Here is a 26,978-nt window from a genome sequence, read left to right as displayed (position 1 = left end):
AGGGTGGTCAGACATTGGAATGGGCTGCCCAGGGAAGTGGTGGATTCTCCGTCCCTGGAGGTTTTTAAGACAAGACTGGATGTGGCACTTGGTGCCATGGTCTAGTAACTGCAGCGGTAGTGGATTAAGGGTTGGACTTGATGATCTTGAAGGTCCCTTCCAACCCAGCTGATTCTATGATTCTATGAAACTTTAAAATAGCTTGAAGCAATAGAAGCCTGTATGTTTTCAGGAAATTGTTTATATATATGTTTGCTAGTATGGAATCACAGAATCATTTAGGTGGGATAAGACCTTTAAGGTCATGGAGTCCAGTCATAAACTTAACACTGCCAAGCCCACCCCTAAACCATGTGCCTGACTAAATAAGCAAGCCTGGTTTTCACTGCAGGTTCCTTTTAGATAATAAAGAAACCAAATGCAAGTGTCCTTGATCAAATAAACATATCTCTTCAAAGCAAAGCACTGCTTTTTCCTTGTTTTTGCTTTTTCCTTTACTATCATTCAGCATTCAGCCACTTAAAAACTTAATACCAACACATGCACTGTCCAATAGAGGGAATTCTCTGGAAATCCAGAAGTTTATTGCTAATTTTGTTTACAATAAACATATTTACATTACATAATACTGCAGACATAGGTACATTCATTATTTTTTAAATACTTATCAAATGACAACCTCCAAATTTGGGGAAAGTTGTTTCTAGTACTGAACAGAGCTGGCAAAAGATAGGTTTTATTTAGTGACTCGTGTCATAAAATAGGTCTGTAAGTGGATAGGTTTGCTTGGGGTTTAGAACCCATTAGTAACAGGTTACTTACAGTATATCACAGAGTCATAGTCTCACCCAGCTTTCATGTTCTGCTCGCTTTGCTTGGTCCATTAGCAGCAGAGCTGCAGTGTGTTTGTGCATCTTTCCTTTCATGTTTTGAAAGAAATTAATTCTCCAGACAAGAACACTTTAATACAGCTGATTTTTTTTTTTCCCCCCAATTTGAATTAGTGTGACATAATATTGTCAATTTATCTATAATATAAGTAAGTGTTAATGTTTTCTTGTCCTAGTTGAATTATTGGAATATAAGCTTCAGCAGGAAAAATCTATTGTAAGTGACTTGCAGAGCACTCTCTCTGAAGAGCAGAAAAGAGCCTCTGGAACGTGTGATCTCCTGAACCAAGAAAAAGCAGCCCTGAAATCAGCACTTCATGAAAGTAAGCAAGAGAATGAAAGGTTGCAGAAATCCTTGGAAGAGCTTCAGAGGGAAATAAATCAGTTACGGTGAGAAGTAGATTTATTAATTTATTTGATTTATCAGCAGGTCTGAGAGAGCTTTGTAGTAATTGGACACACAAATGGCTTAACACTTGGAAACATAGGGAGGAAAACTAACCTCTCTCACTTTTCTGGGATATGTTTTCTTTATTAGCTTCTGTCATCCCTGGGTATGTTTCCTTCCCCACTCCCTTCCTAGTGTATGCCAATGTTTTTCTTTCCTCTCACAGGACAGCAGCTTTGCTCTGCCAGGACAAATAACTTCTCCCTATCTTAGTTGTTACTAAATAGAGCAATTCTTCTAGCTTGGCTTGCAGGGAGGTAAATGATTTCAGATGCTAAATAGTTGCGACTTGAAAACTGACTCTCTTTAGAAAGAGCAGAGGCCACCTTCAAGAAACAGGTCAATAGACCAACTCAGAGAAAACAACCCAAAATGTCATGTTGGCAGTTGCTGGTGAAGGATGTTTTGTTCTGAACACAGATATGTCATTTTGAACTTGGCAGTTTTGAACTGGAAAAGAAAGGAAAGGATTTGGCAGCTGCACTCGGAGACTTGCAGGCTGAACAGCTGAAGGAATCTGAGCTCCGAGGTTGGTTTGAGGAACAACAGCGTCAGCACAGGAAAGCAGAGGATGAAAAGACAAAGGCTCTGGAGGTAACGCCCAGTTCCCTTGGGGCATGATGTTAACTAGCAGGTTATTTATGCAGTCTTTTTTTTTTGTTTAGTAACTGTTAACCTCCCCCAAACCTCTCCTGAATTGCACAGCGCATTTTTTTCACAGAATTAAAGCTTTCAGTTACTTTCATTAATTGCACGTGCAGAAATAAACCAAAATTGTAAGCCTTTCCCCCCACATCTTCTTGGTGTTTTTCCCTTTCCCATTTTCTGTTTTCAGCTGTTGTGTACTGCCCCTTGCTGAGCAGGGACAGCCAGATTCTGCAACTGTGGAACGACACCCTTAGTTCCAGAGCAAACTTGCCATAAGGGTGTGACATGTATGATCATTGAGATTATAAAGAAAACCACCCATTGATACATAGGCTTGGCAGAGAGCAACTGGAGCCTTTCCAATATAACATTCATTTTTGGAGGTTAAACAAAGTCTTGTTCCCTTCTAAATTGAACAGAAGACAAGTGAACAGCTTTCTCTCCAAGACTGTGATAGCAACGACTCAGTGCTTTTAAAAAGCCTACAGTGACTGGAAAAGGAAGAAGATTTAACATAAACTATTTTTTAAACTTAAATCCCCAAACTAATCTCTATCAAAGAACTCCAAACAATTCTAATTAAATGTCGCGAGGAAACACATTTCTGACTATTTCCTTGTAGCCTGGCTTCTCCCATCCCCGTTCTGGTAGGTGTTTAGGTTTGTGGATGGGTTTTGTTGGGATTTTTGTTACTGCTGCATGGTAGGACATGTTGCTAACATCCTCCATCTTTTTGGAAAGCTGCTCATGCAGGGAGGGCAGAGACCAGGAGAAAAGTGCATTGCCCCAAGGGTAGTTGTACAGCAGATTAGTCTGGCTTTCACAAATCATCTCTTAAAGTCCTGTTATGGAATGGGGCTGCTGTCACTTGGCATCTGACCTGGCTTTCTAGGAGAGGAGAGGGAGAGGTGGTGCTGGGAAGAAGAGGCAGGGTAAACCCCCCTCCTAGGACAGCAGTGCTATGTCTGACTGTCTGCAAGTGCCCTGGAACTGCCCCTTCAGTCTCTGCCTTTCCTTCTGAAGAGAGGCTGGCTCCCAAAATGGACCTAGGGATGGATTTTAAACTGAAAGAGGGTAGATTTAGATTAGGAATAAGGAAGAAATTCTTCCCTGTGAGGGTGGGGAGGCCCTGGCACAGGTTGCTCAGAGAAGCTGTGGCTGCCCTATCCCTGGAAGTGTTCAAGGCCAGGTTGCACGGGGCTTGGAGCAACCTGGGCTAGTGGAAGGTGTCCCTGCCCATGGCAGGGGAGTTGGAATGAAATGGTCTTGAAGGTCCCTTGCAACTTAAACCATTCTGTGATTATTTTTGTCAGTCTCTATGCTTTAAAGAGATGGGCTGCAAAATCCCAAGGTTTTACATCTACTCTTACTGCTTAGATTTTTCTTTTTAAAACAACATGAGTTATTGCTGCTTCAGATGTCACTTATTAATGGGACTGAGTGATGCAAGGAATAGTGATTTCCTAATGAGGCTTTTACTAATTGAAGAAGAAATAATGTACTGGCAAATCTATTATTAACATGACAATCTTTGGGTTTGTTACTTGGTGCCAGGTTGCTAATGGGCATTTTTCTGTTACTCATAGTTTTAAATTCATCTTTTAATACCTGAACTACCCTATTGTAAGTCTCGAATATCTTCCTGGTTAAAACAGGAGGCTGGAAATTGCCGAATGCCAGCCAGCCCTACAAATGAGTGCTTGTGCTGGAATATTGATGTGTTCTCCCCTGTCCTGCCCAGGAGCTGCAGGCTGCCCTGGACGTGCAGGCGGTGCAGAATCGGCAGCTGGTCGTGTCCTTGGAGCACGAGAAAACGGTGACCGATAATCTCCGCAAGGAGCTGCAGATCGAGCACTCCCGCTGCGAAGCGCTGCTGTCCCAGGAACAGACCAAACTCCGGGAGCTACAGAAAAACTTGGATGCTGAGAAGAGCCGTTCGTTGGAGCTCCTGGATTCCTTGAACCACGAACGTGTTTTGACAGAGCAGTTGAGCATGAGAGTGAAAGAAGGTGCTTCCTGTCAGCACAGGGAGCTGCTGCTGGAACAAGCCTTCGTCCAAGAGCTCCAAGCCCAGCTGGAAGAAGAGAGGTCCCGGACTGTGGAGCTAGCTGCTCTTATTGAGAAGATGCACCAGAAGGCCGTTCAGTCCAAAAGGCAGCTGGAGGCTGAGGTACAGATGTGCTGTGAGGAAACCCAGAAGGAGAGGGAGGTCAGCGACAAACTGCGAGCCACGCTGGAGTCTCTTCAGGCTCAAAAGCAAGAGGTGATCCGTTCCTTGGAGGCCCAGAAGGAAAGAGAGGCCAAGATGAAAGCTGACTGGGAACAACTGCAGTCGCTCTTCAAGATGCTGAAAGAGCAAGATAAGCATAAGAAAGAGGAGAGGGAGAGAGAGTGGAGACAGCAGCAACAGACAGAGCTAGAGAAACAGGACTGGCAGAGAGATCAGGAGAGAATGGTGAGAATGTCTGTGTGAGTCTTGCCTTAGATTGAAAAAGCCACCCGTTGGGATTTAGCCCTGTGGATGATGTTCTTTAATTGAAATGTTTCCCTCTGTTAAACAAAGCATTCTGGAAAACGCATTAGATGAGCTCTTTTCCTGCATTCCTCAGTGCTGTTTTCAGGGGGTTGTGTCTGGGTTTATTGTTGACAGAGGTTGATCTTTGTATCTTTACCTGTGCTGGGAATTGCTGGTTATTCACAGGTGGAGAAGAATAGGGGTTAAACTATACAGGATGGGACTAAACTGGGTTTCATGCCATTGCCCTTATTTTGAACTGGGCTCCTAATCATGGCTTGTGACAGTATTGGTTTCATCCTTCTAGTTTCTCAGCTCCTTCACTTGTAACAGAGGAGAGAGGTTTGCAGGCTCTGTGGAGACTTGCCAGTAGGAAGGTGGATGGAGTTAATGCCCACTCCAGTGTCATTAAATGGCTTCCTGGTGGCCCCTGAAGGCAGTGCTCTAGGCCTTCCCCCAAAAGTGATCTGTGAGTTAAGGAACACCCAGATGGATATGCTGGTTAGGTGTGATGTCTGTGTATGCATAAGATGCAATTAACTACTACTTACTCTGTTCAAATAGCAAAACTTGGAACGGCAGCACCAGAGGGATGAACAAAGAATTAAAGAACTGCAGAAAATGCTGGCAGTATTAGAAGAAAGAGAAAGAAATCCTCCAACTCCAAACTGTCAGCAAGAGCTGTTCTGTACCTCAAACAAAGATGGGAATGCCAGACAGGCTGTGACAAAAGAAACTGGAAAACCCCATTTGCAGCAGCAGCAACAGCTGGAGAAGATAAGGCAGCAGTTGCTCTTTGTAGCTGTGCATCTGAACGAGTTCATCTATAAAACTCTAGATAAGTGAGTTCATAAAACAGTGGTTTACTTTCCATCCTGCTTTTTAACCTGTGTCGGTCATGGCTGAGAGCCCTGTGCTCTTTTAATTCTTAAAAATTAATGGAACTTGCTAATTTCTGTGGTTTTGGTAGTTTGTGTGATGAATAGTGCATGAGTAAAGCCTCAGAACTTAAAGGTCATCCAGTAGGGAGAAAGAATCAAATGTGCTTTAACATTATTACAAATCAACCTGATACTGAAAAGGTATTTCTTTTTAACAGAACGGTTCACGATTGGTCTGCATCAAATGATGAAGCTGTGGCCTCTTTACTACAGACCTTAAGGGAACTAAAATCAGATTTACTGTCTCCTGCATCTCAGGTAAGGAAAATAGCATGTATTTGTTGATTATCACTAAGGTTTTCTGTATTCTTTGGATTGCAGCACACGTGTAAGTTGATTGATTGATAGATTGATTGATTGATTTTTTCCTCCCTCCCATTTGTTTTTGAATAAAACATTCTGAGGAAAATTCTGGTTTACCTTGGCAATGGGAAAGAAGGTGTACTCCTGTACTCACACTACCATTCTAGTAACAAGTTTTAATATCCAACTCTTGCTGTTTTGTTGTACTCCAGGGTCTGCTTCTGACAGCAATTTTTTCTTAGATATGTAGCATGTCCAAGGATCACAAGCCCTGGGATGTGTTGCTGCAGTGTCTTAAGCATCCAGAGACAGTTGTTTTTCATCAAAATGTCAAGTACTTTCCAAAAAAAGCACAATAGTGGTTTGTCACCTTGGGAGGGCTATTCTGACTTATATTTGCAGTATTGCAAATATTTTACACAAGCCCAGGGATTATCAAAGACCGAGCTCAGGTCTATTGATACAAAATACATCATGAAAACATAACTTTTAGATTCCATCTGATTCCCCATATAACTTTGCACTTTTATGTCTTTCTCTTGTAATAGACAGAGATCTTTTACCACATTTCAGCCAAAATTTAGGGATTTAGGGCTAACAGTCTTTGGCTTCTGTTTGATTCAGATTTCTATTCTCTCACCTGCTTGATCTCTAGAAAACACAGCTTTGAGAAGGAGTTATAGACTGTCTGATACATGAAGATGGTTTTATAGCTTCTGCCCTCCTGTGCTCTTGTAGCACAAGTCTAATGTGTGACAAGCTGCCTGGGCATGTTGTAACTCTCCCTGTGTCTACCTGCTTACAAAATACAGTAAATATTTTCCTTCTGTCAGCTTTGCAGTCACATAGCTACATAGACTTCTCTGCTCTCTTTTCCGGCTTGGATTTTTTTTATTTCCTCCACAATCACCTTTTCCTTCAGTCTCCTTCCTGAATATCTCCTTCCTTTAATGTACTGAACCACATGGTCTGGAGACCAAAGGGAATTCACTGCTGTTATCTCTTGGAGTTGTGATAAATGGGGGAATAATGGACAGGGAACCTGGCAGAATGACAGAGTGAAAAATCTCTACCCAAGTGAATATGGAGTCATCTGGTCAATCAGATGCCACGTGGTGCAGTGGATATCAAGTGCATAGATGAATCATGTAGAACTCCTCCAGATATTTCAGCACAACCTTGTTAGGCTGTAATAAGTTGCTAGGAGAAACTGGGCTCAGTTGTGTATACTTCTCTAATGTATAGATTTTATTTCAAGGGATAAAACATTAACTGCCTTAAATTACTTTTATTTCTTTTATGATCTACACCATGCACTGATGTAACTGTTGACCATTACATTTGTAGTTGATACAAAGAGGGTTATGAAGGCACAACTTTCATGAAGAGTTGGACCTGGAGTCCTGAGTCTCATTCTTACAAGAGATGACTTACCACAAAACTTAATTTCACAGAATCACAGCATGGTTTGAGCTGGAAGAGACCTTAAAGCTCATCTCGTTCTATCCCTTACCATGAATGGGGACACCTTCTACTAGACCAGGTTGCTCCAAGCCCCATCCAACCTGGCCTTGAACACTTCTAAGGATGGGGCAGCCACAGCTTCTCTGGGCAACAGTTTCTAAGGATTGAATGTGATTTTTTTTTTTTTTAAAGAATTTATTTCTGTAGATGCTTCACAGCTCGGTTTTGCTGTATGTACAACTTGTTTTTGCATGTACACAGTCATCTTTCTTCACAATTTCCGTGTTGCCTGTGGATATAGAATAAAGTCAGATGATGTGTTTCCCTTTCAAAAGGTTCAGGAGACCGTTATTAAAGGGAATGGGATCCCTGCAAGGCTGATCAGAGAAGAGATAGCTTGATGAACAAAAATTCCTTACTTCTTAAGAAGGGCTTCTCATGCAGTTCAGTTTCCTATTGTGCTGTTTAACACCTGAATGCCATTGCTGATGTTTTAATTTGTCATAAAGTTGGGGTTTACTCGTTTTGAGATGTTCGACTGTGGAAGTAATGTGCAAAACCCATCGTGGCTCACTTCCTTTTGATTTCTGTTTTAGATCAGATCTACAGGTGATGGTGACTCTGTTCAAGAGCTGGAAAGAGAGGCTTGGCAGCGAGAGAGGAACGTACTGCAGAACGCACTGAAACAGGCTGAATCCCAACTGGCAAAAGCAAATGCTGAAATTGAAAACAAACCAGTGGTAGAAACTTCCAATCCTAAGGTAAAATGATGGGGATGGCCAGAAAAGGGGCTGTCTGGAGCTTGGAGAGCCGTCAGTGTCATTTCAGGAGATGTCATTTCAACCTGATTTGCTGGGGATAAAAGGATCTATCAGATGATGGTATTTATCTTTCACTTATTGCTGCAATCTTCAATTGCTGTTTTAAAAAATGATTTTATAGATTAACAGTTTTATGTATCATTTTAAATTAGAAACTTTCCCCATATATACTTCATCAGAGAAGTTCCTTTGGAACTTCCTTGGTGGCAGACAGACTCTTGCACCAAAAGTAACCTGGATCTTTGGACTTTCTACTTGTAAATGAGAGGGAAACTCAGATTTCTTGTCTAAGCATGAAAATAGAAAACACCCATTATTTTTAAACCCCACCCCACTAATCTTAAATACTTTGTAATCTTGATTGTAATCAAGTCTGATAGGCATCTCTCCCCACATGATTTCTGGCTATTTTTTTTTAAAGCCCATTTTATTTTCTTTGTTAAAGAGTTAAGCTGTTTTAGAGTTTTGAGTATCACAGTTTTGCTTGAAAGCAGTCAGGACATTTAAGGCAGTCTGGCACTCCAAACTTGGGTGTTCTTTACTTGTGTACAGAATTGTATCAACCTGGATGTTTGACCTGAAGATAGCTTGTTTGTGGCTGGGTTTTTGCAACAGCAGCTGTGACAAAATCAGAAATTTTCCTTTTCTTTCTGCAGTTGCAGAGATTATACAGGAAGTACATTCGAGCAGAGAGCTTTAGAAAGGCTCTAGTTTATCAGAAGAAATACCTCTTGCTGCTTCTGGGTGGATTTCAGGACTGTGAGCAGGCAACCCTCTCTCTCATCGCCCGGATGGGGATCTACCCCTCGCCTGCAGACCTGCAGCTCTCTGGGTCCCGGTCCCGGCCTTTCACCAAGTTCAGGTGTGCGGTCAGGGCCATCATCGCCATATCAAGGTAAAGCAAAAACACTCCCTGTCTCTCATACGTGGTGTTTCCTTGGGAATTTCAAAAGTTGGTAGCTCCTGTGGCTTGTCCTGCATTAATGTTAAGCAAAAGCAGTCTCCAAAGCCGTTTCAAACGTGACTCGTTGTCCGAGTTTGATCCATATTAAACTAAAGATGTATAAAAAAGGTCTTTAAGGTGAAAGAGGGTAGATTCAGATTGGATATTGGGAAGTATTGGGCTGTGAGGGTGGTGAGGCCCTGGCACAGGTTGCCCAGAGAAGCTGTGGCTGCCCTGTCTCTGGAAGTGTCCAAGGCCAGGTTGAAGCAACCTGGCCTAGGGGAAGGTGTCCCTGCCCATGGCAGGGGGTGGAATGAGCTGAGCTTTAAGGTCCCTTCCAGCCCAAACCATTCCATAATTTTGTGAAAAAGCTGCAGTATGTTTTGGAACCAGTACACAGCCATTACAAATTGAAGTCCTTTCAGGGCTGACCTCCTTGGTCTCCCTGGATAGTTTGTCTTGTATCAGAACGTGATCTGTCAGGGACGGTTCTCTCTGGAATCCAGCAGCCTGTGTTTCCTTGGGCATGATTCTGTCATGCTCTGTCACTACCAAATGGGTTTTCTTAGCTGTTTGTGAGACAATATGCCATCTTCTAATGGCTTTTAAGTCCATTTAATAAAAAAGAAAGTAGTTTTAAATGTAATAAGTGGTTATTTCTGAGCGATTTCCTTGTCTAGTAAAAATGGTTAGTAGCAAGTTTCTTTCAGGAGATGACACAACGTCTTTGACGTGAATACCATAATGATGGCAATATCAGCAGTGACCTCCAGACTCCTTTCAGGTAGGAAGAGCTGCCACAGAGCTCTCTCTAGAGAATAGGAACAGAGAGGAGGAGCACAGCCAAAACAGGCAAGCCTTTCCAGCAGGTCAAGGATCATTGCAGGGTAAAATGGGATAAACCTACATTCCAAAGACTGAAGTTAAAGAATTCTCCCTTCATTCCCCCAGGGATTGTTACTTACATTGTTTAGTGTATTCTATACCAACACAAATAATATTAAAATTTACTGTATTTTTCTGTATTTTTAATTCTTGTACAAATTTGTTCTCTTACTAAGGTTAAAGTTTTTGGTGAAAAAGTGGAACAAAGTCGGCAGGAAGAGCACACAAGGTGAAAGCATTTCTCACAGTGTAGGAGGTAACACAGGTAAGTGTTTGGACAAGTGCGTTGTTTTTATTGTAATTTCTCTTTAGTGATGTGTTTCATTTGAAAGTGTCAAAATCTGTTTATTTTGTGGAGCAGATGGATGGATGGTCTGATGTAGGTCAGTAAGGACTTGAGTTACTTGAGGAACAGTTGACTGTTCCTTTGAGTTACTTATGGGTGTCTTTGTAAGAATTTCAACCAACATCTTAATACATCACCCAGTACTTTGAACTGTCTCCCTTAATGTAATATTCCATTACATTAGTGCCTTTTCAACACTAAACAAAATTCAGATGAAATAGTGTATTTTGCATTACCTGATACTACATAATTTTCATTGTTTCTAAATTGCTGGGAATATTTATTTTTAGAAAAAGCACCAACTTCTTGCATAAGCCCACTGTCGTGTGATTCCTAGGAAACTTGAATGCTCAAATGCTGAACTTTCTAAAACCTCACTACAAAATAGCGTCAAACTTCTGTTAAATGTGGTTTTTAAAAAAAAAAAACAAACCACAAAAAACCCCCAAACCAAACCATAAAACCAATTAGCTGTAGAAAGTGTATTTATCTGCATTCAAACCCAAACTTTACTGTATTCTGCTGTGGTTCTCATGGGTGTATTGGATGTGGTTCTGACAGCCTGTTCTGAATGGTTCCCAGCGCGTGTTTTTTAACCCTTTCCTGTTTGCCACAGCCTCTGGTGCTAGAACAGAAGTTCTGAAAGAGCAGCAGCCCCTGGCTGTTCCCATCAGCTCTCCCCCTACCCGGGACAGGGACATGGGGCTGTGCCACAGAACCAGCATTGCAAGATTTGGGAGCCTCTCCCCCCGATCCTCTTCCCACTCACACAACAGGTCAGTCGGACATCCCATAGACAGCCTTCCATAAAAATGGAACCACTCGTTAAAGGAGGGACTTGAACCAGAAGAGCAGTTTGTTTTCCTAGATCTAGTAAATGTTTTTATTTCTTTCAGGATGGTACAGGAGAATAAAGCTTCTTGTCTGCTTTAAGCATCGTGTCTGATGTTCTTGGACTGAAAGCATTCCTAGTGGTGTTCCCCAATTTAATTTGTGCAGAGCACAGAATTTACAGAGGCTGTGTCTGCTAGCCTGCTCTGAAGGGCAATTCTTGTTGCCTTTGCAGGAGTTGACATGGGAGGTAGCTGGTCTCAGTCCCATCATCTTGGAATGTGTTCTTTGTTTCTTAACCTCATGGCTAAATTAGAAACTCCCAACGATCAGGCAAGAATTTTCTTCAAAATGAAGAAAAAAATAGCAGCAGAGAAGTAGCTGTGGTGATCTAGGGATACGCAAAGACAGGAGATTCTCCAAATTATTGTAGGTTTTTTTAGCATTGCTGACTGATGTGGGGCACAGACAATGCTTGTCGTGACAGCCAGGTGGTGTTGTGGTTTGCATGGAATTTAACAAAACATCTTGGAGAGTTGGAGACCTGCAAGCATTTCCCAAAAGACTTAATTCTGCCCCACCCTGTTCCTCTGTCATGACACGTGTCTGGGTCTGAGGGCCCTGCCAAGGAAAGTCACCCGTGTGGTATGTAACAGGAGGGAAATAACAGCAGTGCTGGCTGATGCTCAGTGTGGCTGAGTGAGTGGCAGCTCAGGTCTGATGTGGATCCGAGGTAGGCTAAACAATGCCTGTTGCTGCTCTTGTGTCCTGGCAAAGCTATACAGAAGGAAGGGATGGATAGGAGCTACCTCCTGCTAATGGAAAGGTGCAAGGAAAAGGAGTAAATCCAAACTACAAATAGCAGTGTCCCTTATGTCTGCTAATATTTGGAATTTGTTGTTAATGCCCAGAAGGGAGACCCATCTAAAGGGGCCCCTTTTTCAACCTTGGCCTTCAAGGTAGTATTTTCCCTGCTGAAGAGGAGCATGCACACCTTGATGCAGCTCCTCCTTGATCCTTCTGTGCAGAGGGTCTTGTCTCACTTGGCCATTTGGACTCACTTCTAACTGCATCTTTCTTACCCAAGGGACTTTGTGTTGTGGTTAAGTAGAGAAAGATTCAGAGATACTCCAGCTTTTACCAAAACATCCTTTCTTTTGACTCCCCTGTATACAAAGCTACCCAGTCTGTATTGTTGTATACATAACTTTTTGGTGGTGGTGGTGTTTACTATTGTTCCACTTTTCTTTGCCCGGAATTCCTGCCTGGACGAATTTAACTTTACTGTGTATATTTGAGACTACAGCATGAGAAGAAGAAAATAATTTGTTTTCCTTTTTAAGATTGCATCCGTCCCCAAGTTCAGCTTCAGAAAAGTCACTTGTGCCACCTCACGATCCCGAACGATCACTCACAGAATACATCCATCGCTTGGAGGTTATCCAGCAAAGACTGGGGGGGATGCAGCCAGGTAAGAACCACCTTCTTGCCCCCCCAGCTCCCAGAAGCCTGGGTTGATTTTTGCAAGGTTCTGTTGATGGAGAGGTACAGAGACAAGGCAGATGATCAATGTGATCAAAGCAATGTCCAATTTATTATTTAAATCAGTTAACTTTTATACAGTTTAGTTTGTTCAGGGTACACGCTCGCAACAAGGTGATTGGATAGCTCAGTCTGTGCACGCATCTCATGTCTCCAGTTTGTTGGACCTGATGTTCTGTCTATGTGACTTGAAATCATTCTTGGCATGCAAAGCCCTTCCTAATTAATCTGCCTCTAGGGGCTTTCCGAAATCTGCAGGTGTACCTTTATCTCTAGTTTCTCAAGGCTTTCTCACTATAAACATACTATATTCTCAAACCATATAACTAGACACACAGCTAACGAGTATAAACACCGCATATTTTCACACAGTCTGTAAGTATAAACATTACAGCTTACAGCTTCTGAAGCAATGTCAAGCAAGGCCTACAGAATGCAGAGAAATTGTTCAGAGAAATCTCTTTACTCCGGCCACAAGGTTCTTTGTACATATTGCCCATAAAGAACATCATTTTAGTGAATAATTATAATTATTGGTAGGGGATGACTAAGTAAGTTTCTGAAACTTTCGTGAATCGTATCTAAAACTAGTCCATTTCTCAAAATAAGTTCATAGTGAAATTCTTCAGAGATAAGGCTGAATAATTTAATGTGGTTTCTGTCCCCACTCCTGTTTCCAAGTCTAAATAAACGAGTGTTGCAGTTTAAATGAAGCTCTGTATAGAGTTAATTTGCTTTAGAGTCAAAGACAGCTGTTGTAATAGCTGAGCAGGGCTTTCTCTGCAGCACAAACTTCCCTTCCTGTCCTTCCCTCATTTATCACTTCCTTATGTTCCATAATAGATTAAAAAAAAAAAAGATCTGGAGGCTGGTAAATCCAGCCATCTAGTTCTAAGCTTGATCAAAGAGCACACAAAGGATTGTAGTGGACCTTAGCTTTGCTATTTAAAACACTTCCACCTATTTTCTGGACTGCAGCCAAAAGCTGACCAGGTCGATATTTAGCTGTGGCACTGAGGGGATGTACAGCATGTTTGGATTCCTTCCCACACTGCACATACACACCTTACATTTTTCTTTGCCTAAGCATAACCATCATCACCTGCTGTTTCCCAGGTGGGCTTGCCTCCTGTAATTGTCCTTCAGCCTTTGCCCAAATATATCACTAAAGTCAGCAGCTGCAGTGACAATCCACATAGAAGGGTTTGGGTTGGAAGAGATCTTAAAAATCATCCCATTCCACCCCGCTGCCATGGGCAGGGACACCTTCCACTAGACCAGGTTGTTCTAAGCCCTGTCCATCCTGACCTTGAACACTTCCAGGCATGGCGAGTCCACAGCCTCTCTGGGCAACCTGTTCCATGGGAATAGTTTGGGAACTTTGACATTATTCTCAGCAGGGCTTTACCCAGAAACTCTATTACTATGACTTTGTGGGAGTTGGGTTCTTTTCCACAAATACTGCAGCTGTATGGCAGATACAGATAGATAAATAAATTTTAAACTTGAAACCTGGTAGCCTTTATTGAAGGAAGGTATTTTGCTTCCAAGTGCGGAATAAGTATTCCATAACTGGGACAATATGAATAGAAATTCTGTGGAAAGTGCATATAATTTCTGTCATCTCCATGTTACCAGGACAATGATGTCAGGCATTACAGAAAGACATTGCAACCTTTAGAACAGTTCTGTGAGCCAAATGACTTCCTAGTTTCTAATGAACTTTAGGACATCTACTCAGTGACAAGATCTTGCCCAGCAACAGAATCACCACAGGAGTGCCAAAGTCGAGCTGTCACTGTGGGTAAAGCAGGCCTGTGATGGAGCACTGGGCCCAGTGTGTAAAGGTTTGCTTTGGCAGGCGTGTAAGCTTTCAAATCCTCTTTTGGATTGCTCCTAAGTGGCTCGTGAAAATGGGAATTGCTTTCAGTGTAGCTCGTGTGAAGCACGTTGAGAAAATTACATGCTGCTAACTGCACCCTGTCGCTTCATAACACAAGCAGTTTTCTAATATTCATTTGTTGTTTTTTTTTTTTTAAATTTAGGACAAGTGCCAGGCTCTCCTCGTCAGAGAAGCATGAAGAAGTGATGGGAACGCTTATGAAATCTGTCCTGGGAGTTACTGCTTCCTTCTGAGCTGGTCCTTACTGAACAGAGGCACTTGCAATCAATCTCCTGTGCAACTGAATAAAGGGCAGTGCTTTTACAGCAGATTTTTATATGACTCTTTTTATTATATTTTAGTACTTAAGAGAGACTTTTCTCTGAGAATGATGTTTTACATTCTCATGTAAAATTACTATAAGTTAACAGCTGAAGTGTGACTGCATCACTGTATTGTAAGCTGCAAAAAGTCTCTGTGGTGTTTATTTTTCTAGAGTGTATAGATGGATTCCTTGTAAAAAAAGTTATTAAAATGGCATTTCATTAGTGAATTCTTACATCGTATGGTTATTTGTTTTCACCTTACCTGTTTACTCATCTTGCTGTTCCTGAAATTGTTCGGGCTTTAATATTTCTGTAGGATCATTCTGACTAAAGGAACAGCTCAAATACTGTCACGAATATCAAAGATACCTGTAGCCATCTGTGAATTTAGGGTTTGCTCTTCTGGTCTGACAGTAAGTAAGTTCTCCCTCCCTCAGTCTGTCCTATTTACTCTGGACACTTTTAGCTTCCTTTCTCTAGTTCAAAAGGCTCATAACTTCTATTTAACTCTCTGCATTTTTGGCCAAACCTACCAAACAAAACCTCTGAACTGTATCTACCTCTAGTGTAAGTGAAACTCCTGGTTGCAAATCCTATCCTCTGTCCAGTATCTTGTGTGCAGGTACCTTCACGGGGGCAGTTCCAAATGTATATGAAGTTGCTGATCAGAGGAGAGGAAAGAGGCATTCTGGTGGTAAATCCATTTCCAATCACAATGTCTCAGTGCAAAAATGAGAGAGATTCCAAATATCATGCTGAATAAGACTTCTTTCTGTGATACTTCTGTATTTCTTTAGAAAAAGTATAGGCAGAATTACAATACCAGAAATATTTTAAGCCCCTGGAAACATGATCTACCTTTGAAGCAGATGTGGTATTTAACTTTGGAGCATCAGAAAAATCTCTTCTGGAGGCAGATTATTCTGCTGCAGCCTGTTACAAGATTTTTGTCTACAGGGTATTGACAGTTATATATTGGTGTTTGTCTCAGATTGTTTTATTGCTTTTTTAACTTCTTTTATCCCATATTGGTCCTAGTAAGCCCTTATGTATCTGTCAGGTAGATCACCATTTAGTTCTCTGGAAAAAAAAGGTGGTAGAGATAGAAGATTGAAGATAGAGGAGCCTGGCCTCCAAGAAGTGGGGTGGGACATGAGCCTGGTCGAGGGGCAGGGTAGGGCAGAGGAGCAGTTTGTGGCCTGTGAGCAGTGCCAGGAGTGTCTGTGCCATGTGGGGGAAATGCTGTGGAGCTCCAGGATCAGCCCTAAGTGAAGGAAGAGTCTGGATTACATGGAGCCCAGCTTGATGGACTGCTGTACCTGAACCATGCTGGATACAACAGAGATGCTGTCCTGGCTCTTCAGCAAACTGGTGATTTACTGCCTGTGGATGTTGGTAAGACCTTTCCCAGTGCCTCCTCATCCTTTTGGTCTAGAGTTCTAAACCAGTTTGAACTGACAGTTTATGCTGGCTCAGTGCCTCATAATTCTTTTAAAAATCAGATTCTAGGAGTCTTAAGACTCAATGCAGCATTGTCAAACTGCACACTGAATGGTGCGGGTGCCCTTTTTGCTTAGCACAGCATGAGTTTATCCTCTGTTGGGAACAATGTGCATTTCTGGAGCAGAGTTCAGAACTGGCACTAAATCAAATCTGTAATTGCATACTCACACCTGAATGTTCAATGTTGACTGTAAGCAAGGCTGTGATACCAGAGGGCCTTTGCTCAGAGTGAGCCACTCAGTACTGACACTGCAAATCCAAATTAATGACTAGTTTTAAAAACTGACACTTTTAGTTGGACATGAAAAATTACCTTTTAAAGGGTGGTTGGCACATCATAGGGGTAGTTCTGCTTCAAGGGAATTTGGCTTTGCATTGGCACATTTTTTAATCAATCTACAGGGGTTTTTTTATGTCCCAAGACATGCAGGGCTCTTCCCAAGCCCTGGCAGGGCAGTCTTTCAGGATCTGAGCTATAGGTGTTACCTGTGGCTACGTTCCCATCAGCTCCCTGATACTGCAGACGGCTTTCTGAAGGACAGTGGAAGCAGAAACATTTCTGCCTGGTATCGGGGGTGAAGTTTTAAGCAGTGTGGTTTTCCCAGTGCTGGTGTGATGTGCCTGTGCCCTCGGAAGGGCAGTCGCACAGGGCACGCTCTCCCACGTTGACCTCAGTAACATAAGCAGAGAAATTGGAAACCCCATATGTGATACCAACGTGAACCCAATCACCCCAAGTGGGGTAGCTGTTTTGCACAGAAAGCAGTTGTTAGCAGAAAACTTCTCCCCAGATTTCTTGCCTGTTTTCTGGTTCCAGGAAAGTTATTCTTACTGGCAGAGCAGTCCTGGTAGGACCACAGGCAAGGTCCTGGATTTGCCTTTGCCCGAGTCATTGGGAGGCTGCAGGAATGCCAGAAGTTCAGCATGCCCGTGGTGTCTTGCCACACCCACTCACACCGGAACTTGTGGTTGCATGGGGAACCAAACCAAGTGTTTCCTCCTGGTCTCTAGCGGCCTTTGAGAGGTGGTTGGCTTTAGGAAAGACTTATTTATTAATAATTAATTAATTAATTACAGTCCCAGGCACCACTTTACATCTAGGCTGTCATACTGGAATTCTGTGGCATGAATATCTCCATATCCTATCCTGGGACACGCCGTGGGTTGGAGGGGTGGAGGGGGCGGAGAGGAGGAGCCCGGGCTTCACGCTCGGTCACAGTTCCTATTTTCTGTTTGGAGGAAAGAAGTGGGGAGGGAAAGGGCAGTTTCGGTACTTTCAGGAAGTGATCTCAGCAGAGCAGGGACGAAGGAAAGGGAAAAGGAAACAGGAAGGGAAACAGGAAAGGAAGGGGAAGAGGAAGGAAAGGAAGGGAAAAGGGGGAAAGGTGGGAACAGGTAAGGAAAGGGAAGGGAAAGAAGGGGGAAGGAGAGGAAAGAAAAAGAGACGGGCGAAGGAGAAAGGCAGCAGCTGGATGAGGCAGCGGGCGGGCCCTACTCCGGCCCCGGCCCGCCCCGGGCGCGGGCGGTGTGTCCCCGGCTGCGGCGGCGGGCTGCGCGGGCGGGGGCCCGGCGGCCCCTCTCTTTTTCTTCCGCTCCCGCCCTTCTTCCCTCCCTCCGGCCCGGCCCGGACCGCCGCCGCCCGCCCCGCCCCGGCCCCACCTGCGCAGCGCTGGGCGGCGGCTCCGGCGGGGTCCGCTCGCTGCTCGCCCGCCCGCGCCATGGCGGCGGAGCGCGGGGGGCTGCGCGCTGGAGGCTGTGCCGCTGCCGCCTGAGGTGCGCGAGAGCCTGGCGGAGCTGGAGCTGTGTCTGAGGGTGAGCGGGGCCGCGTCTCGGCCGCGCTGCGGGGCCCGCCCGGCCCGGCCGGCGGGAGGCCGCGGCGGCTCCGGCCGCCCGCCCGGGGTGGTGCGGGCGCGGTGCTGCTCGGGGGGACCTGGGGCCGGCGGCGCTTCGCCCCTCGGGAGCCCGGCGAGCCCTCGGCGGGGGCTGCGCCGCCCCCCGCGGGCCTGCGCTGGGAGCGGCGGCGGAGCCTCCCTCGGGAGCGCTTCCAAACGGCCGGTTAGCGCGCGGCTGGGTGCGCTGGGAAGGCAGTTGGCTTTTAGATTTTTTTTTTAGTTTTAATGTCTATTCCTAACTGTAGCTGAAACCTTAAACCTCTCGCTTTGGATCTCATTAATTCCCAAGGTTTTTGTGCTTCCCTGTGTATACGGGCAGGAATATGGTGATGTTCCCTCCATTTCTGTAGAGCCACAGAATCACAGAAGGGTTTGGGTTGGAACCTTAAAGCTCATCTTTTTCCACCCTCCTGCCATGGGCAGGGGCGCCTTCCACTATCCCAGGTTGCTCCAAGTCCCGTCCAACCTGACCTTGGACACTTCCAGGGATGGGGCAGCCACAGCTTTTCTGGGCAACCTGTACCAGGGCCTCCCCACCCTCACAGGGAAAAATTTCTTCCCAATATCCAATCCATCTCTTTCCTCTGTCAGTGGGAAGCCTTTCCTCCTTGTCCTGTCACTGCAGGCCCTTGTCCAAAGTCCCTCTCCAGCTCTCTTGGAGCCCCTTTAGACAGTGGAAGGGTCTTTAAGGTTTCCCTAGAGCCTTCCTGCTCCAGGCTGAACACCTCCAGCTCTCCCAGCCTGGCTCCAGAGCAGAGGGGCTCCAGCCCTTTGCATTAATGAGCCCTTGGTCAGAGGTGGCAAGATGCAGTGCCTTGCAAAGGGTCACAGTGACCATTCTGTGGGTTTTCAGCCCCCAAAAGGAAACGTTCCTTCCCTTTCACCTCCAGGCTGGTAACAGCCCTTCTGTGATTGCAGTGGGAGTTGGACATGCTATCTTGGTGAAGGGCTGGGGAGGATTTTTTTTTTGCTTATTAGTCCCCTGGCATGTCCTGTCCTGCAGACAGGCAGGTGTAGGCACTTGGTGCAGGAGAGCATGGCAGGGCAGAGGTGACCGAGGCAGCATTTTCTGGGAGCAGATACTCACTGAATTTTCCTCAGCTACATTGTCAAGCTGCACATTGGAATAGAAGAGCTAAAAACCTGTTAATGCCATCCACGGTCCTGGGGGTGGGAGCATTCAGTCCTCTCCTCAGGTGTTGCAGTATTCAAATCAGCATGTTCAGGTGGGCAAAACCGGAGTTATTTCACCTAAATACACTGACTGAGGTCATGGTTTAGGAAATGATTCACAGGTCCGCTGTCCTCGCCTCCAGTGTGGAACCTCTGGTCCAGCAGCAGGGGAAAGGTGCAGGATGGCTAACTTTGTTGTCCAAGTGTAACCTGTCACTGCACGCCTGCCGGTGAGGTCAGAAGCAGTGCCTGGCATGCCCTGGTGCTTGTGCAAGAGGAGTTCCCCTGAGTTGTGCCCTGCTGTGTGTGCAGCTGGGACCACGTGCTCTCACTGGGCACAGTGGCTCTTCCTGTGTGCCTTCCTGTATGCCTGCATGCAGGTCAGCTGGGGTTCCTGGGGCTGGCTCCTGGGCTGTGCAGTTCCTGACTGTGTGTTTGTTTAACTGATGGAGCATTTTTTTAACAGATAGGTCTGCAGCATGTTAAACCTGTGAAACGCCTGGAGCGATTGCAAAGTGTCCTAGTGCAGGGGGTCTGATACGGAAAGCGTATTGCTGTGTAGCTGCTGGATTAATTGATTGGATAAAGTGGTTATGTGAGCTCAAATTTCTTGACCACTACGAAGACCTAGTTTATGAGCTTAGATGTGAATCCTCTTCTGCTTTTCCTCAAAGAGGAAAAGCAGAAAGTATTTGCAAGTAGTTCTTCGCCACCTGGTGATATGTTACATGCTCGCTTGAGGTTTGTGTGTGAAGCTTTTAGTGGACCCCTCTGTCATTAATGCTCAGAACTTGCTCATTTGGAGAGGAAGGAATAGCAATTTAAGATTATGCTGCATATGCCACAAGTTAGAGAAGGTCAGTACTTGGAAGGATGTTCCCATCATCTGAGAGGAAGTATGAAGGGAGAAAGGAAGAAACACAAGAGCAAGTTCCTTTCTAATTTGTGTACGTACTTTGTTAATCGAAGTGTTAGATGTACTGTGCTGAGGCAGGAGTAATGTCTGTTCTCTTTGCTTACATTATTTTCACCTATAAATAAATCAGGAAGATGATTTTACCCCAAGTTGTTGTAGCAAAAGTTGGGACAAGCATTTGTGTTTAGATGTAGAGAAGAATGGAGACCACGAGTACATTGGTGCTTTCTAAAGGCAACTCAAAATCCTAAATAAAGCATTTGACTGAGAAGAGTTTTGGATGGGGATGGAATGCCAGCTCATGCTGCAATTCCAGTCACGTGCACTTTGTTGGATCCCTCACATTTCCAAGATCCTAATCTCTTGATTGGCGTTGTTTGTGTTCTTCATGTATCGGAAAAATAATAGTTGGGGATAAAAAAGTTACCCTAGAATGATGCTGCTGTGAGGCCTTGTTACATCAGCACTGTATTTTCTTTCTTGTTGAACAAAAGTAGTGAATTTTGTTAAGAAAACTGAGAGATGTGCCACAGCCTTTTTGGGAGGTAAGGACAATTTTGAGACCTTGCCTGGCACCTAAGCTGAGCTGCAGCTGATGGATCTGTGGACTAAGCTTACTTACCTTAAGACTGTAAGATGCTGCAGCTTTCTGATGTAATGGAAAGATGCAGAGTTCCCTAATGAGCCTGGCAGGATCTGTGTCAAAGCATTCGGGGGTGCTGTGCAGCTCCAGTACTTCATGGTTTTTTATAAGTCACTGTAAAACACTGGTAGAGTTTTTTATTGGTGGTGGTTTTTTCTTTTGTGTTCTGAAAGAGAGCTAAGATTATAAATGGTTCTTTAAAAAAAAATAATTCCAGATGGCAGTGGAGATTTCACAGGGAAAGCATCAATGTGCTTTTTAAAGCCTGTACCTGTTCTGTGATAGCGCATCATACATTTCTGTGTATTGTTATGTATCTAAGTGTACTCGTGCACTGCTTTTTATTAAGGTATGATAATTTTAAAGAGCAGGTCTCATTTAGACACAGATGTGGCTTGTATAATTTGTACTTTTATGAAAATCACATTTCAGTTGAAAGCCATGCCTTGAAACAACTTTGGACTGTTCTCTTGTGCGGAGAGAACTCTCTCTTCTCTTGTCCTCATTTTTATTCTTTTCCATTTCAGAACTTTCCCAGTTTCTCTGCTGCATTTTTTTTCCATGGCACATAGCTCTACTTCGCTGGCTTATGCAATGAGATGCATGTTTTGGGTAACAGAAAAGCCTGAGAGATTGTGAAGCCTTTCCTGGGCCAAAATAGCTCCTGACGTTTGAAGACCTCTTTCTGAAGAGAGTAGGGCAACATTTGAGCGGCTTCACTTTTACTCCCCTAAACCTTGGGGTTGTGGAATTGGGTCATTTTTTGCTTCTTCCAGGTTATTTATGGTGGAAGATGCTTCTCTTTTTCCTTGCTCATCTAAGGACAAGATACATAGGAGTAGAAGTAGTCAAAGATAAAACTGTGTTAGGTGTCCATGTAGGAACGAGGACCTGCAGTCAGCTTGTGATGGCTTTGTCTTCTAGAATTGTTGGTGGTGGCAGTGACCTCAGGCAGCAGTTCAGGGACTTACAAGAACATACGACTACGTTTGTTTCTTTTCTTGGAAATTTTTGGGCTTTTTGCTGTCTGGGTCCACTGAGGTTGGACCATTTGGATGCACAACACTGGATTTGTGTTCAGTAAAATCTGAGTGGAAGCTGAGAAAAGAAAAATGTGGGTGTACAGACTGTAAAGTGGTGTTTGACCAGTGTGTTAATGGTACAACACTTTTTGTTGTCCGAGTTTCTGAACAGCTTTAAACGTTAAATGTGTGGATTTGGGTTTTCTTCTGTTTGCAACGAATTTGTAGGTGGGTCTTAGTTTGGACTTGATGATCTTGGAGGTCTTTTCCAACCTTAATGATTCTATGAACTAAGCTGAAACTCTAAACAGAGATTACCTGCTGTAAAGAGGCTGAAGAGATTTTTTTTACTAGTTCAAATCTGTCTTGTTACTCCACAGATTGCCAGATGGGGAATGCTGCTCTCAATGGCTTCTGTCAGACAGGCTACAGGCTTAGTCCTGAGATAGAAATGTATTGTCCTTACCATCTTAATTGTAATCTTATTCCTTGGTTTATTTGGGGTGTATATTTTGCAGCTCCTAACACAATGCTCTTAGGTTTCTTCTGAGCCTGATTGAGTTTTAGTGGCAAATGATGCAGTTTAGCTGGAGTGGTCAGTGTGCAGGTTCCCCAGCAGATGTTTACATCTGCCTGGGCTGAAAGCTGACTCTGACATGATTTTCATCTTAGTTTATTTCCTATTTAAGAAAGGAAGAATCTGTGTGTGTGACAAGGAAGCTTTCTCTGGGCTTTTTTGTGTTTTGGTTTGGTTTTTTTTTTTTTCTTTTGTGGGACTTGGGTTTTTTTGGCATGTTTTGAGTACTGCAGGTAATTCCTGAGTGGAAGAAGGTATCAGCTATGAAAAAAAATTAAAGGTGTTTAATGTCTGACATTTTTGGCTACTGGAAATATTCCAGCAATGCTTCAGCAAATACTTTTGCAGTAAGTCTAGTTGGGTTTTTTTTAAAAAAAAATTGATAAAATAGTACTTGTTTTTGGTCAAAACACCCTTCTTATAAAACCTAAAGGTAGTGGTGAGAGCTGAAAAGTTTAAGTGCTTTTTTTACATTGGCAGTATTGACATGGTACTAAATTTCTGTATGTGAAATTGGTGAGGAAGAAACAAACACAAACACTTTCACATATTATTATTCTTGTGATAAAGCATGGTATTTGGGAGGGTTTTTTCTGGTCTTAAAGTGGTGGTTTTCTGTTACAGAAGTCTTCTGCTATCATTTTAATACTTGGAAATAAATATGATCTGAGACTGTCAGTGGGAAGAACTGTTGGGACTGGGGAGACAGATGGCAGCCTGTGAAACTTAACCTGCAGCATCCTTCTTGCTTAATTTCTGGGCTCTCCAACAGCAACTGTTAATTGTGTGATAGTACCTGGGGCTTGCCAAATGCCCATGGGGACTGAGTAAGCCTACAAAGCTCGTTCTCACACGTTAACACCCGGTGCAGGTCCTGGCACCTGGCTGATGTCCTTCAGGCTACCTTGTGTCCTTAGGCCTGGTCTGTGACTGGAACAGTCACGCTGTGTCCACAGGGAAGCAGGGTCTTGATTTATTTAATTACTGCTTTATTTATTTATTTATTTATTTATTTCAGGGCAGTCTCGTGGCATGGGGTAGTTACCCTTGCAAGCCATTTGTGGTTACCATATGCAAGGGATCCTTTTTTTTTCAAATGAAAAGCGTGTTCCTCAGAAAGGGGAACACACTGTCACTGCTCAGTCACCGGTCGGAAATGTGCTACGGCAGAGGTTTTATCCAAACCTCACTATGTCCTCAGTAGAATTAATTCATAAATTGGAGATTTAAGAGAGGTGGCAGTTACCAGAGGTGGCATGAAGGGTTCAAAGTCCTCTGAACCCTTCTGCATTGAGAGAATAAAGCAAACTGACCCATTTTCTTTTTCTTGCCATGTCTGATGTGCTGAATGATCAGAGCAGGTTTTTTTTTTTTGTTCTCCCCTGTATTTTGGAAGGTAGTGAGGAGCAGTTTAGGGGCTCTTGTTGAGGTGACCTAAAATATTAGCACCCATACTGGAAAACACTTGTGCTGGTGGAATAATACGATTGTTCATGGTTTTCACCTGTAAAAAGCCTTCACTTTCACTCTCGTTCCCATTCCCTCATCATCTGTTCCATCACTGTTATTCTGCTGCCACCCCCTCCACTTTTTTCTTTCCCACCTTCTGGAACATGGGAGGATGATGAGCAAGCTGTCTAATCCTAGCCGAGAGCATCTTTACACTTTTTGCCTTTAGCTATTTCATTAGAAACACTTTTGGGAGTAGTGAGGATCTGCAGAAGGACATCCACTCTTATTCTGTTGTCTGTGGCTTTCAGCTTAGGAGTGATGCTGAAGCACTTAAAGGCTTAAAAAATGAAAGGACTAAATCTGTGCTGCTACCTTTTATCACTGAGAGGAAACAGCAAATGCCCAACCAGGAGAACTGGGAGTGCTAGGTCATCAACTTCCTTTCCAATCAAAGCAGAATTTCAGACTCGACCAGTTAGGTGTAAATCTTGTTATTCTTTTATATGTTGCTTTGTCAAGGAAGGTTAAAACCTGTGCAGAACAGTAGTATGATGGCAACCTGTACTTTAAGAAAATTAAATTAAATATATTTTTTCCACGTGTTCTCGTGCAAAAATATGTTTTCCCTAAAATCATAAATGCACATATTTATGAAGTAAATAGACCTTTATAAAATTACATTGATCACTGTCCTGTGTTCTACCTCCCCATCCTTCCCCTATACTTAAATCAAGTTCTGTCAGTCTTGAGAACATGAAGTGACTTTTTTTTTTTCCCATTTGCCACTTAAAATGCTGTTGGAGCATTTTTTTTCTTTGGGTTAGTTTAGGGTTTTTTAAAGGAATAAACTATTCTTCTGAAGTGTGATTTCATTGAGGAAGGGCTGTGGCATCTCTTGGGCTGAAGAACAGTGTGACACAGAGGCAAGATGCCCAAGGTGCTTGCTTGGTGACATTTCATAAAGCTGAGTTACAGATGGATCACCCCGTTCTGTTACTGGAAGGAAGACTTTTTTTAAGTATGCAAAGAGAGAGGCAAAACATTTCAGTCTCTCTGATTACATGACAGTTATTTGGTTATTAAGAACCTGTGTATTTACCTTGGAATAAGTATCAAAGTATTTGACAGTTTCTTGGCACAAGGTTTGTAGCTCTTGAGGAAACATAAACTTGATGCATTCGCCTGAGTTTTCTTGAAGTGATGATTGCAAACCCAGGTTTGAAGGTCACAGAATCATTTAGGCTGGAAAAGACCTCTGGGATCATGGAGTCCAACCATTACCCCAGCATGATGTGCAGTAAAATTGAGTGTATGGTTTTCCTGTGCTGAGATTGAAGAAAGCAGTTCTGCAATGCAGAATTCAGGGGACCAATTGAAATGTGTGGCTGAATCATTAAAGCCTCCAAAACTTCATCGTATCTTTCTACCACTTTCTCCCAAATCTGTGGATTTTTGTTGTTGTTGTTTTCCTGTGTTGAAGCTTGTGCCTTGTAGCCAGTGTCTGCAATTTACAATTCACTGAAGAAAGAAGCAGCTCTTAAGAGTCGTCTGTGTCTGTTGTTACCTTTTGAAGGTCAAGACATTCCTATTTTATTATCTCTGTGTACATCCCTTTAAGAACTTGGAGGGACTTCCAACAACTCATGAATCTGATTGGGCCTCATCCCTTCACTAGCAGGGACTTCTTGTTCAGTGTTCCTGCTGGATGCTGCTAGTGTCTTACAGAAATCTGCCTCTTCTAGAATCTGTTATTTATGGACACTGAAAATAAACTTATAGTTTGTGTTGTGATATTATGAAGATAATCATCTTTTATTCTGGCTTTTTGTTATCATTCACCGTGGCTCAAATATTTGATTTTTTAAATTATTTTTCCTTTTACCTAGTTATAGCCAGATGGCCTCAGAGCTGGATTGGGTTGAGGGCAGAAGGATGAAGGAGGGTGCCAATAATTCAGCTTAGCTGCAACATGAATCTGTACCCGAAATAAATTTTTCTCAGCATCTGCCTGTATCTGTGTGGCTGTTTCTTCAATCTGTCCTGGATCCAACCTGGAATGAAATGCTGGCCTTGCTGGTTGTAGCTGTGTTTTGTCCTTCTAAAACTTAAAATATGAAAGCTCTCACGAGTCATAATCAATATGTTACTGCCCCACAGCTCTGGGATTCATCAAATATAAGGAAAATACCAGCCAACTCAGTGTTTTATCAGATAGGGTTTGAAAAGTTATTTGCTTACGGAGAAATGAAAACCTGTTATGAGAGGTAGTTTGGATATAACTGGAGGAGCTTCAGCTCCATCCATACCATCTTCCTGTCATTAAGCCAGAATTCTGTCAAAGTCCCACACTGAGATTTCCACCTTACGTTATAAGGAGTAGGAAATGTGAAGAAAATGCTGGAATGTGTTGTTGCAAAGGAAGCCTGTCAGGTCATGTTGTGAGAGCACAGGGGGAGGCAGGGTTGTTAGGAAAAGGGAAAATGTTTGTTTGCAGTTACATGTTGCCTGACAAAACTACTGACGTTTCTCATTTGAGTTGTTTTTGTATGATTTGGTGAGAGTTACTTCATTTTGCAAAGAATATTCACTGTTTTCAGAGATGGGAGCTCAGTAAAGATTTTTCCCTTTGTTTTTCTTTCAGAAAAGGTATTTGAAGAAAGCGAGTATTTAGGTTTGAGCATTTTTTCTGATTTTTTTTTTTAACCCAAGTTTTCATTTGCCAAGTAACAACCACTAAGAAAGTTAAACTTTGTAAACCGGCTGGTTGATGTTGCAGTACATGTTATAGGAATTACTATGGTTGTACTTGGGATGCTCATTCTTGCTCTTTGCCTTGTTTGCTCTTGGGTTAGACACTTGCATAGTAAAATTTATGACCTTGAAACTTCTTAGCACTCGAGCTGATTAACCCAGAATCACTCCTAGCAGGAACTAGAGGTCTTCCTTCTTTTTTTTTTTTTTTTCCCCCTCTCCCCTTGCTCTGGTGCAAGTGTGTCGAGAGCATCACTCTGGAAT

At 43.3% G+C, this 26,978-nt stretch overlaps 1 protein-coding gene across 5 annotated transcripts in view; it reads left to right on the top strand.

Annotated features, from left to right (window-relative positions):
• Positions 1 to 15,018, top strand: part of PCNT (pericentrin) — a 73,474-nt gene extending 58,456 nt beyond the window's left edge. For all 5 annotated transcript variants that reach the window (XM_029959562.1, XM_018071640.2, XM_025895009.2 and 2 more), the window contains 11 exons: positions 1,067 to 1,280; positions 1,782 to 1,932; positions 3,728 to 4,441; positions 5,066 to 5,343; positions 5,601 to 5,700; positions 7,806 to 7,970; positions 8,687 to 8,925; positions 10,035 to 10,123; positions 10,821 to 10,980; positions 12,379 to 12,506; positions 14,623 to 15,018. In XM_029959562.1, coding sequence (XP_029815422.1) covers positions 1,067 to 1,280; positions 1,782 to 1,932; positions 3,728 to 4,441; positions 5,066 to 5,343; positions 5,601 to 5,700; positions 7,806 to 7,970; positions 8,687 to 8,925; positions 10,035 to 10,123; positions 10,821 to 10,980; positions 12,379 to 12,506; positions 14,623 to 14,666 — 2,282 coding nt within the window. In that variant the 3' untranslated portion in view covers positions 14,667 to 15,018. The remainder of the gene's footprint in view (positions 1 to 1,066; positions 1,281 to 1,781; positions 1,933 to 3,727; positions 4,442 to 5,065; positions 5,344 to 5,600; positions 5,701 to 7,805; positions 7,971 to 8,686; positions 8,926 to 10,034; positions 10,124 to 10,820; positions 10,981 to 12,378; positions 12,507 to 14,622) is intronic.
• Positions 15,019 to 26,978: the final 11,960 nt, after the last annotated feature.

The sequence above is a fragment of the Manacus vitellinus genome, unplaced genomic scaffold (assembly GCF_001715985.3).
Source record: "Manacus vitellinus isolate BGI_N305 unplaced genomic scaffold, ASM171598v3 scaffold_20_pilon, whole genome shotgun sequence".
NCBI lineage: Eukaryota > Metazoa > Chordata > Aves > Passeriformes > Pipridae > Manacus > Manacus vitellinus.
Note: the sequence above shows the minus strand (reverse complement) of the source record. Positions and strands in the feature narration are given on the sequence as shown.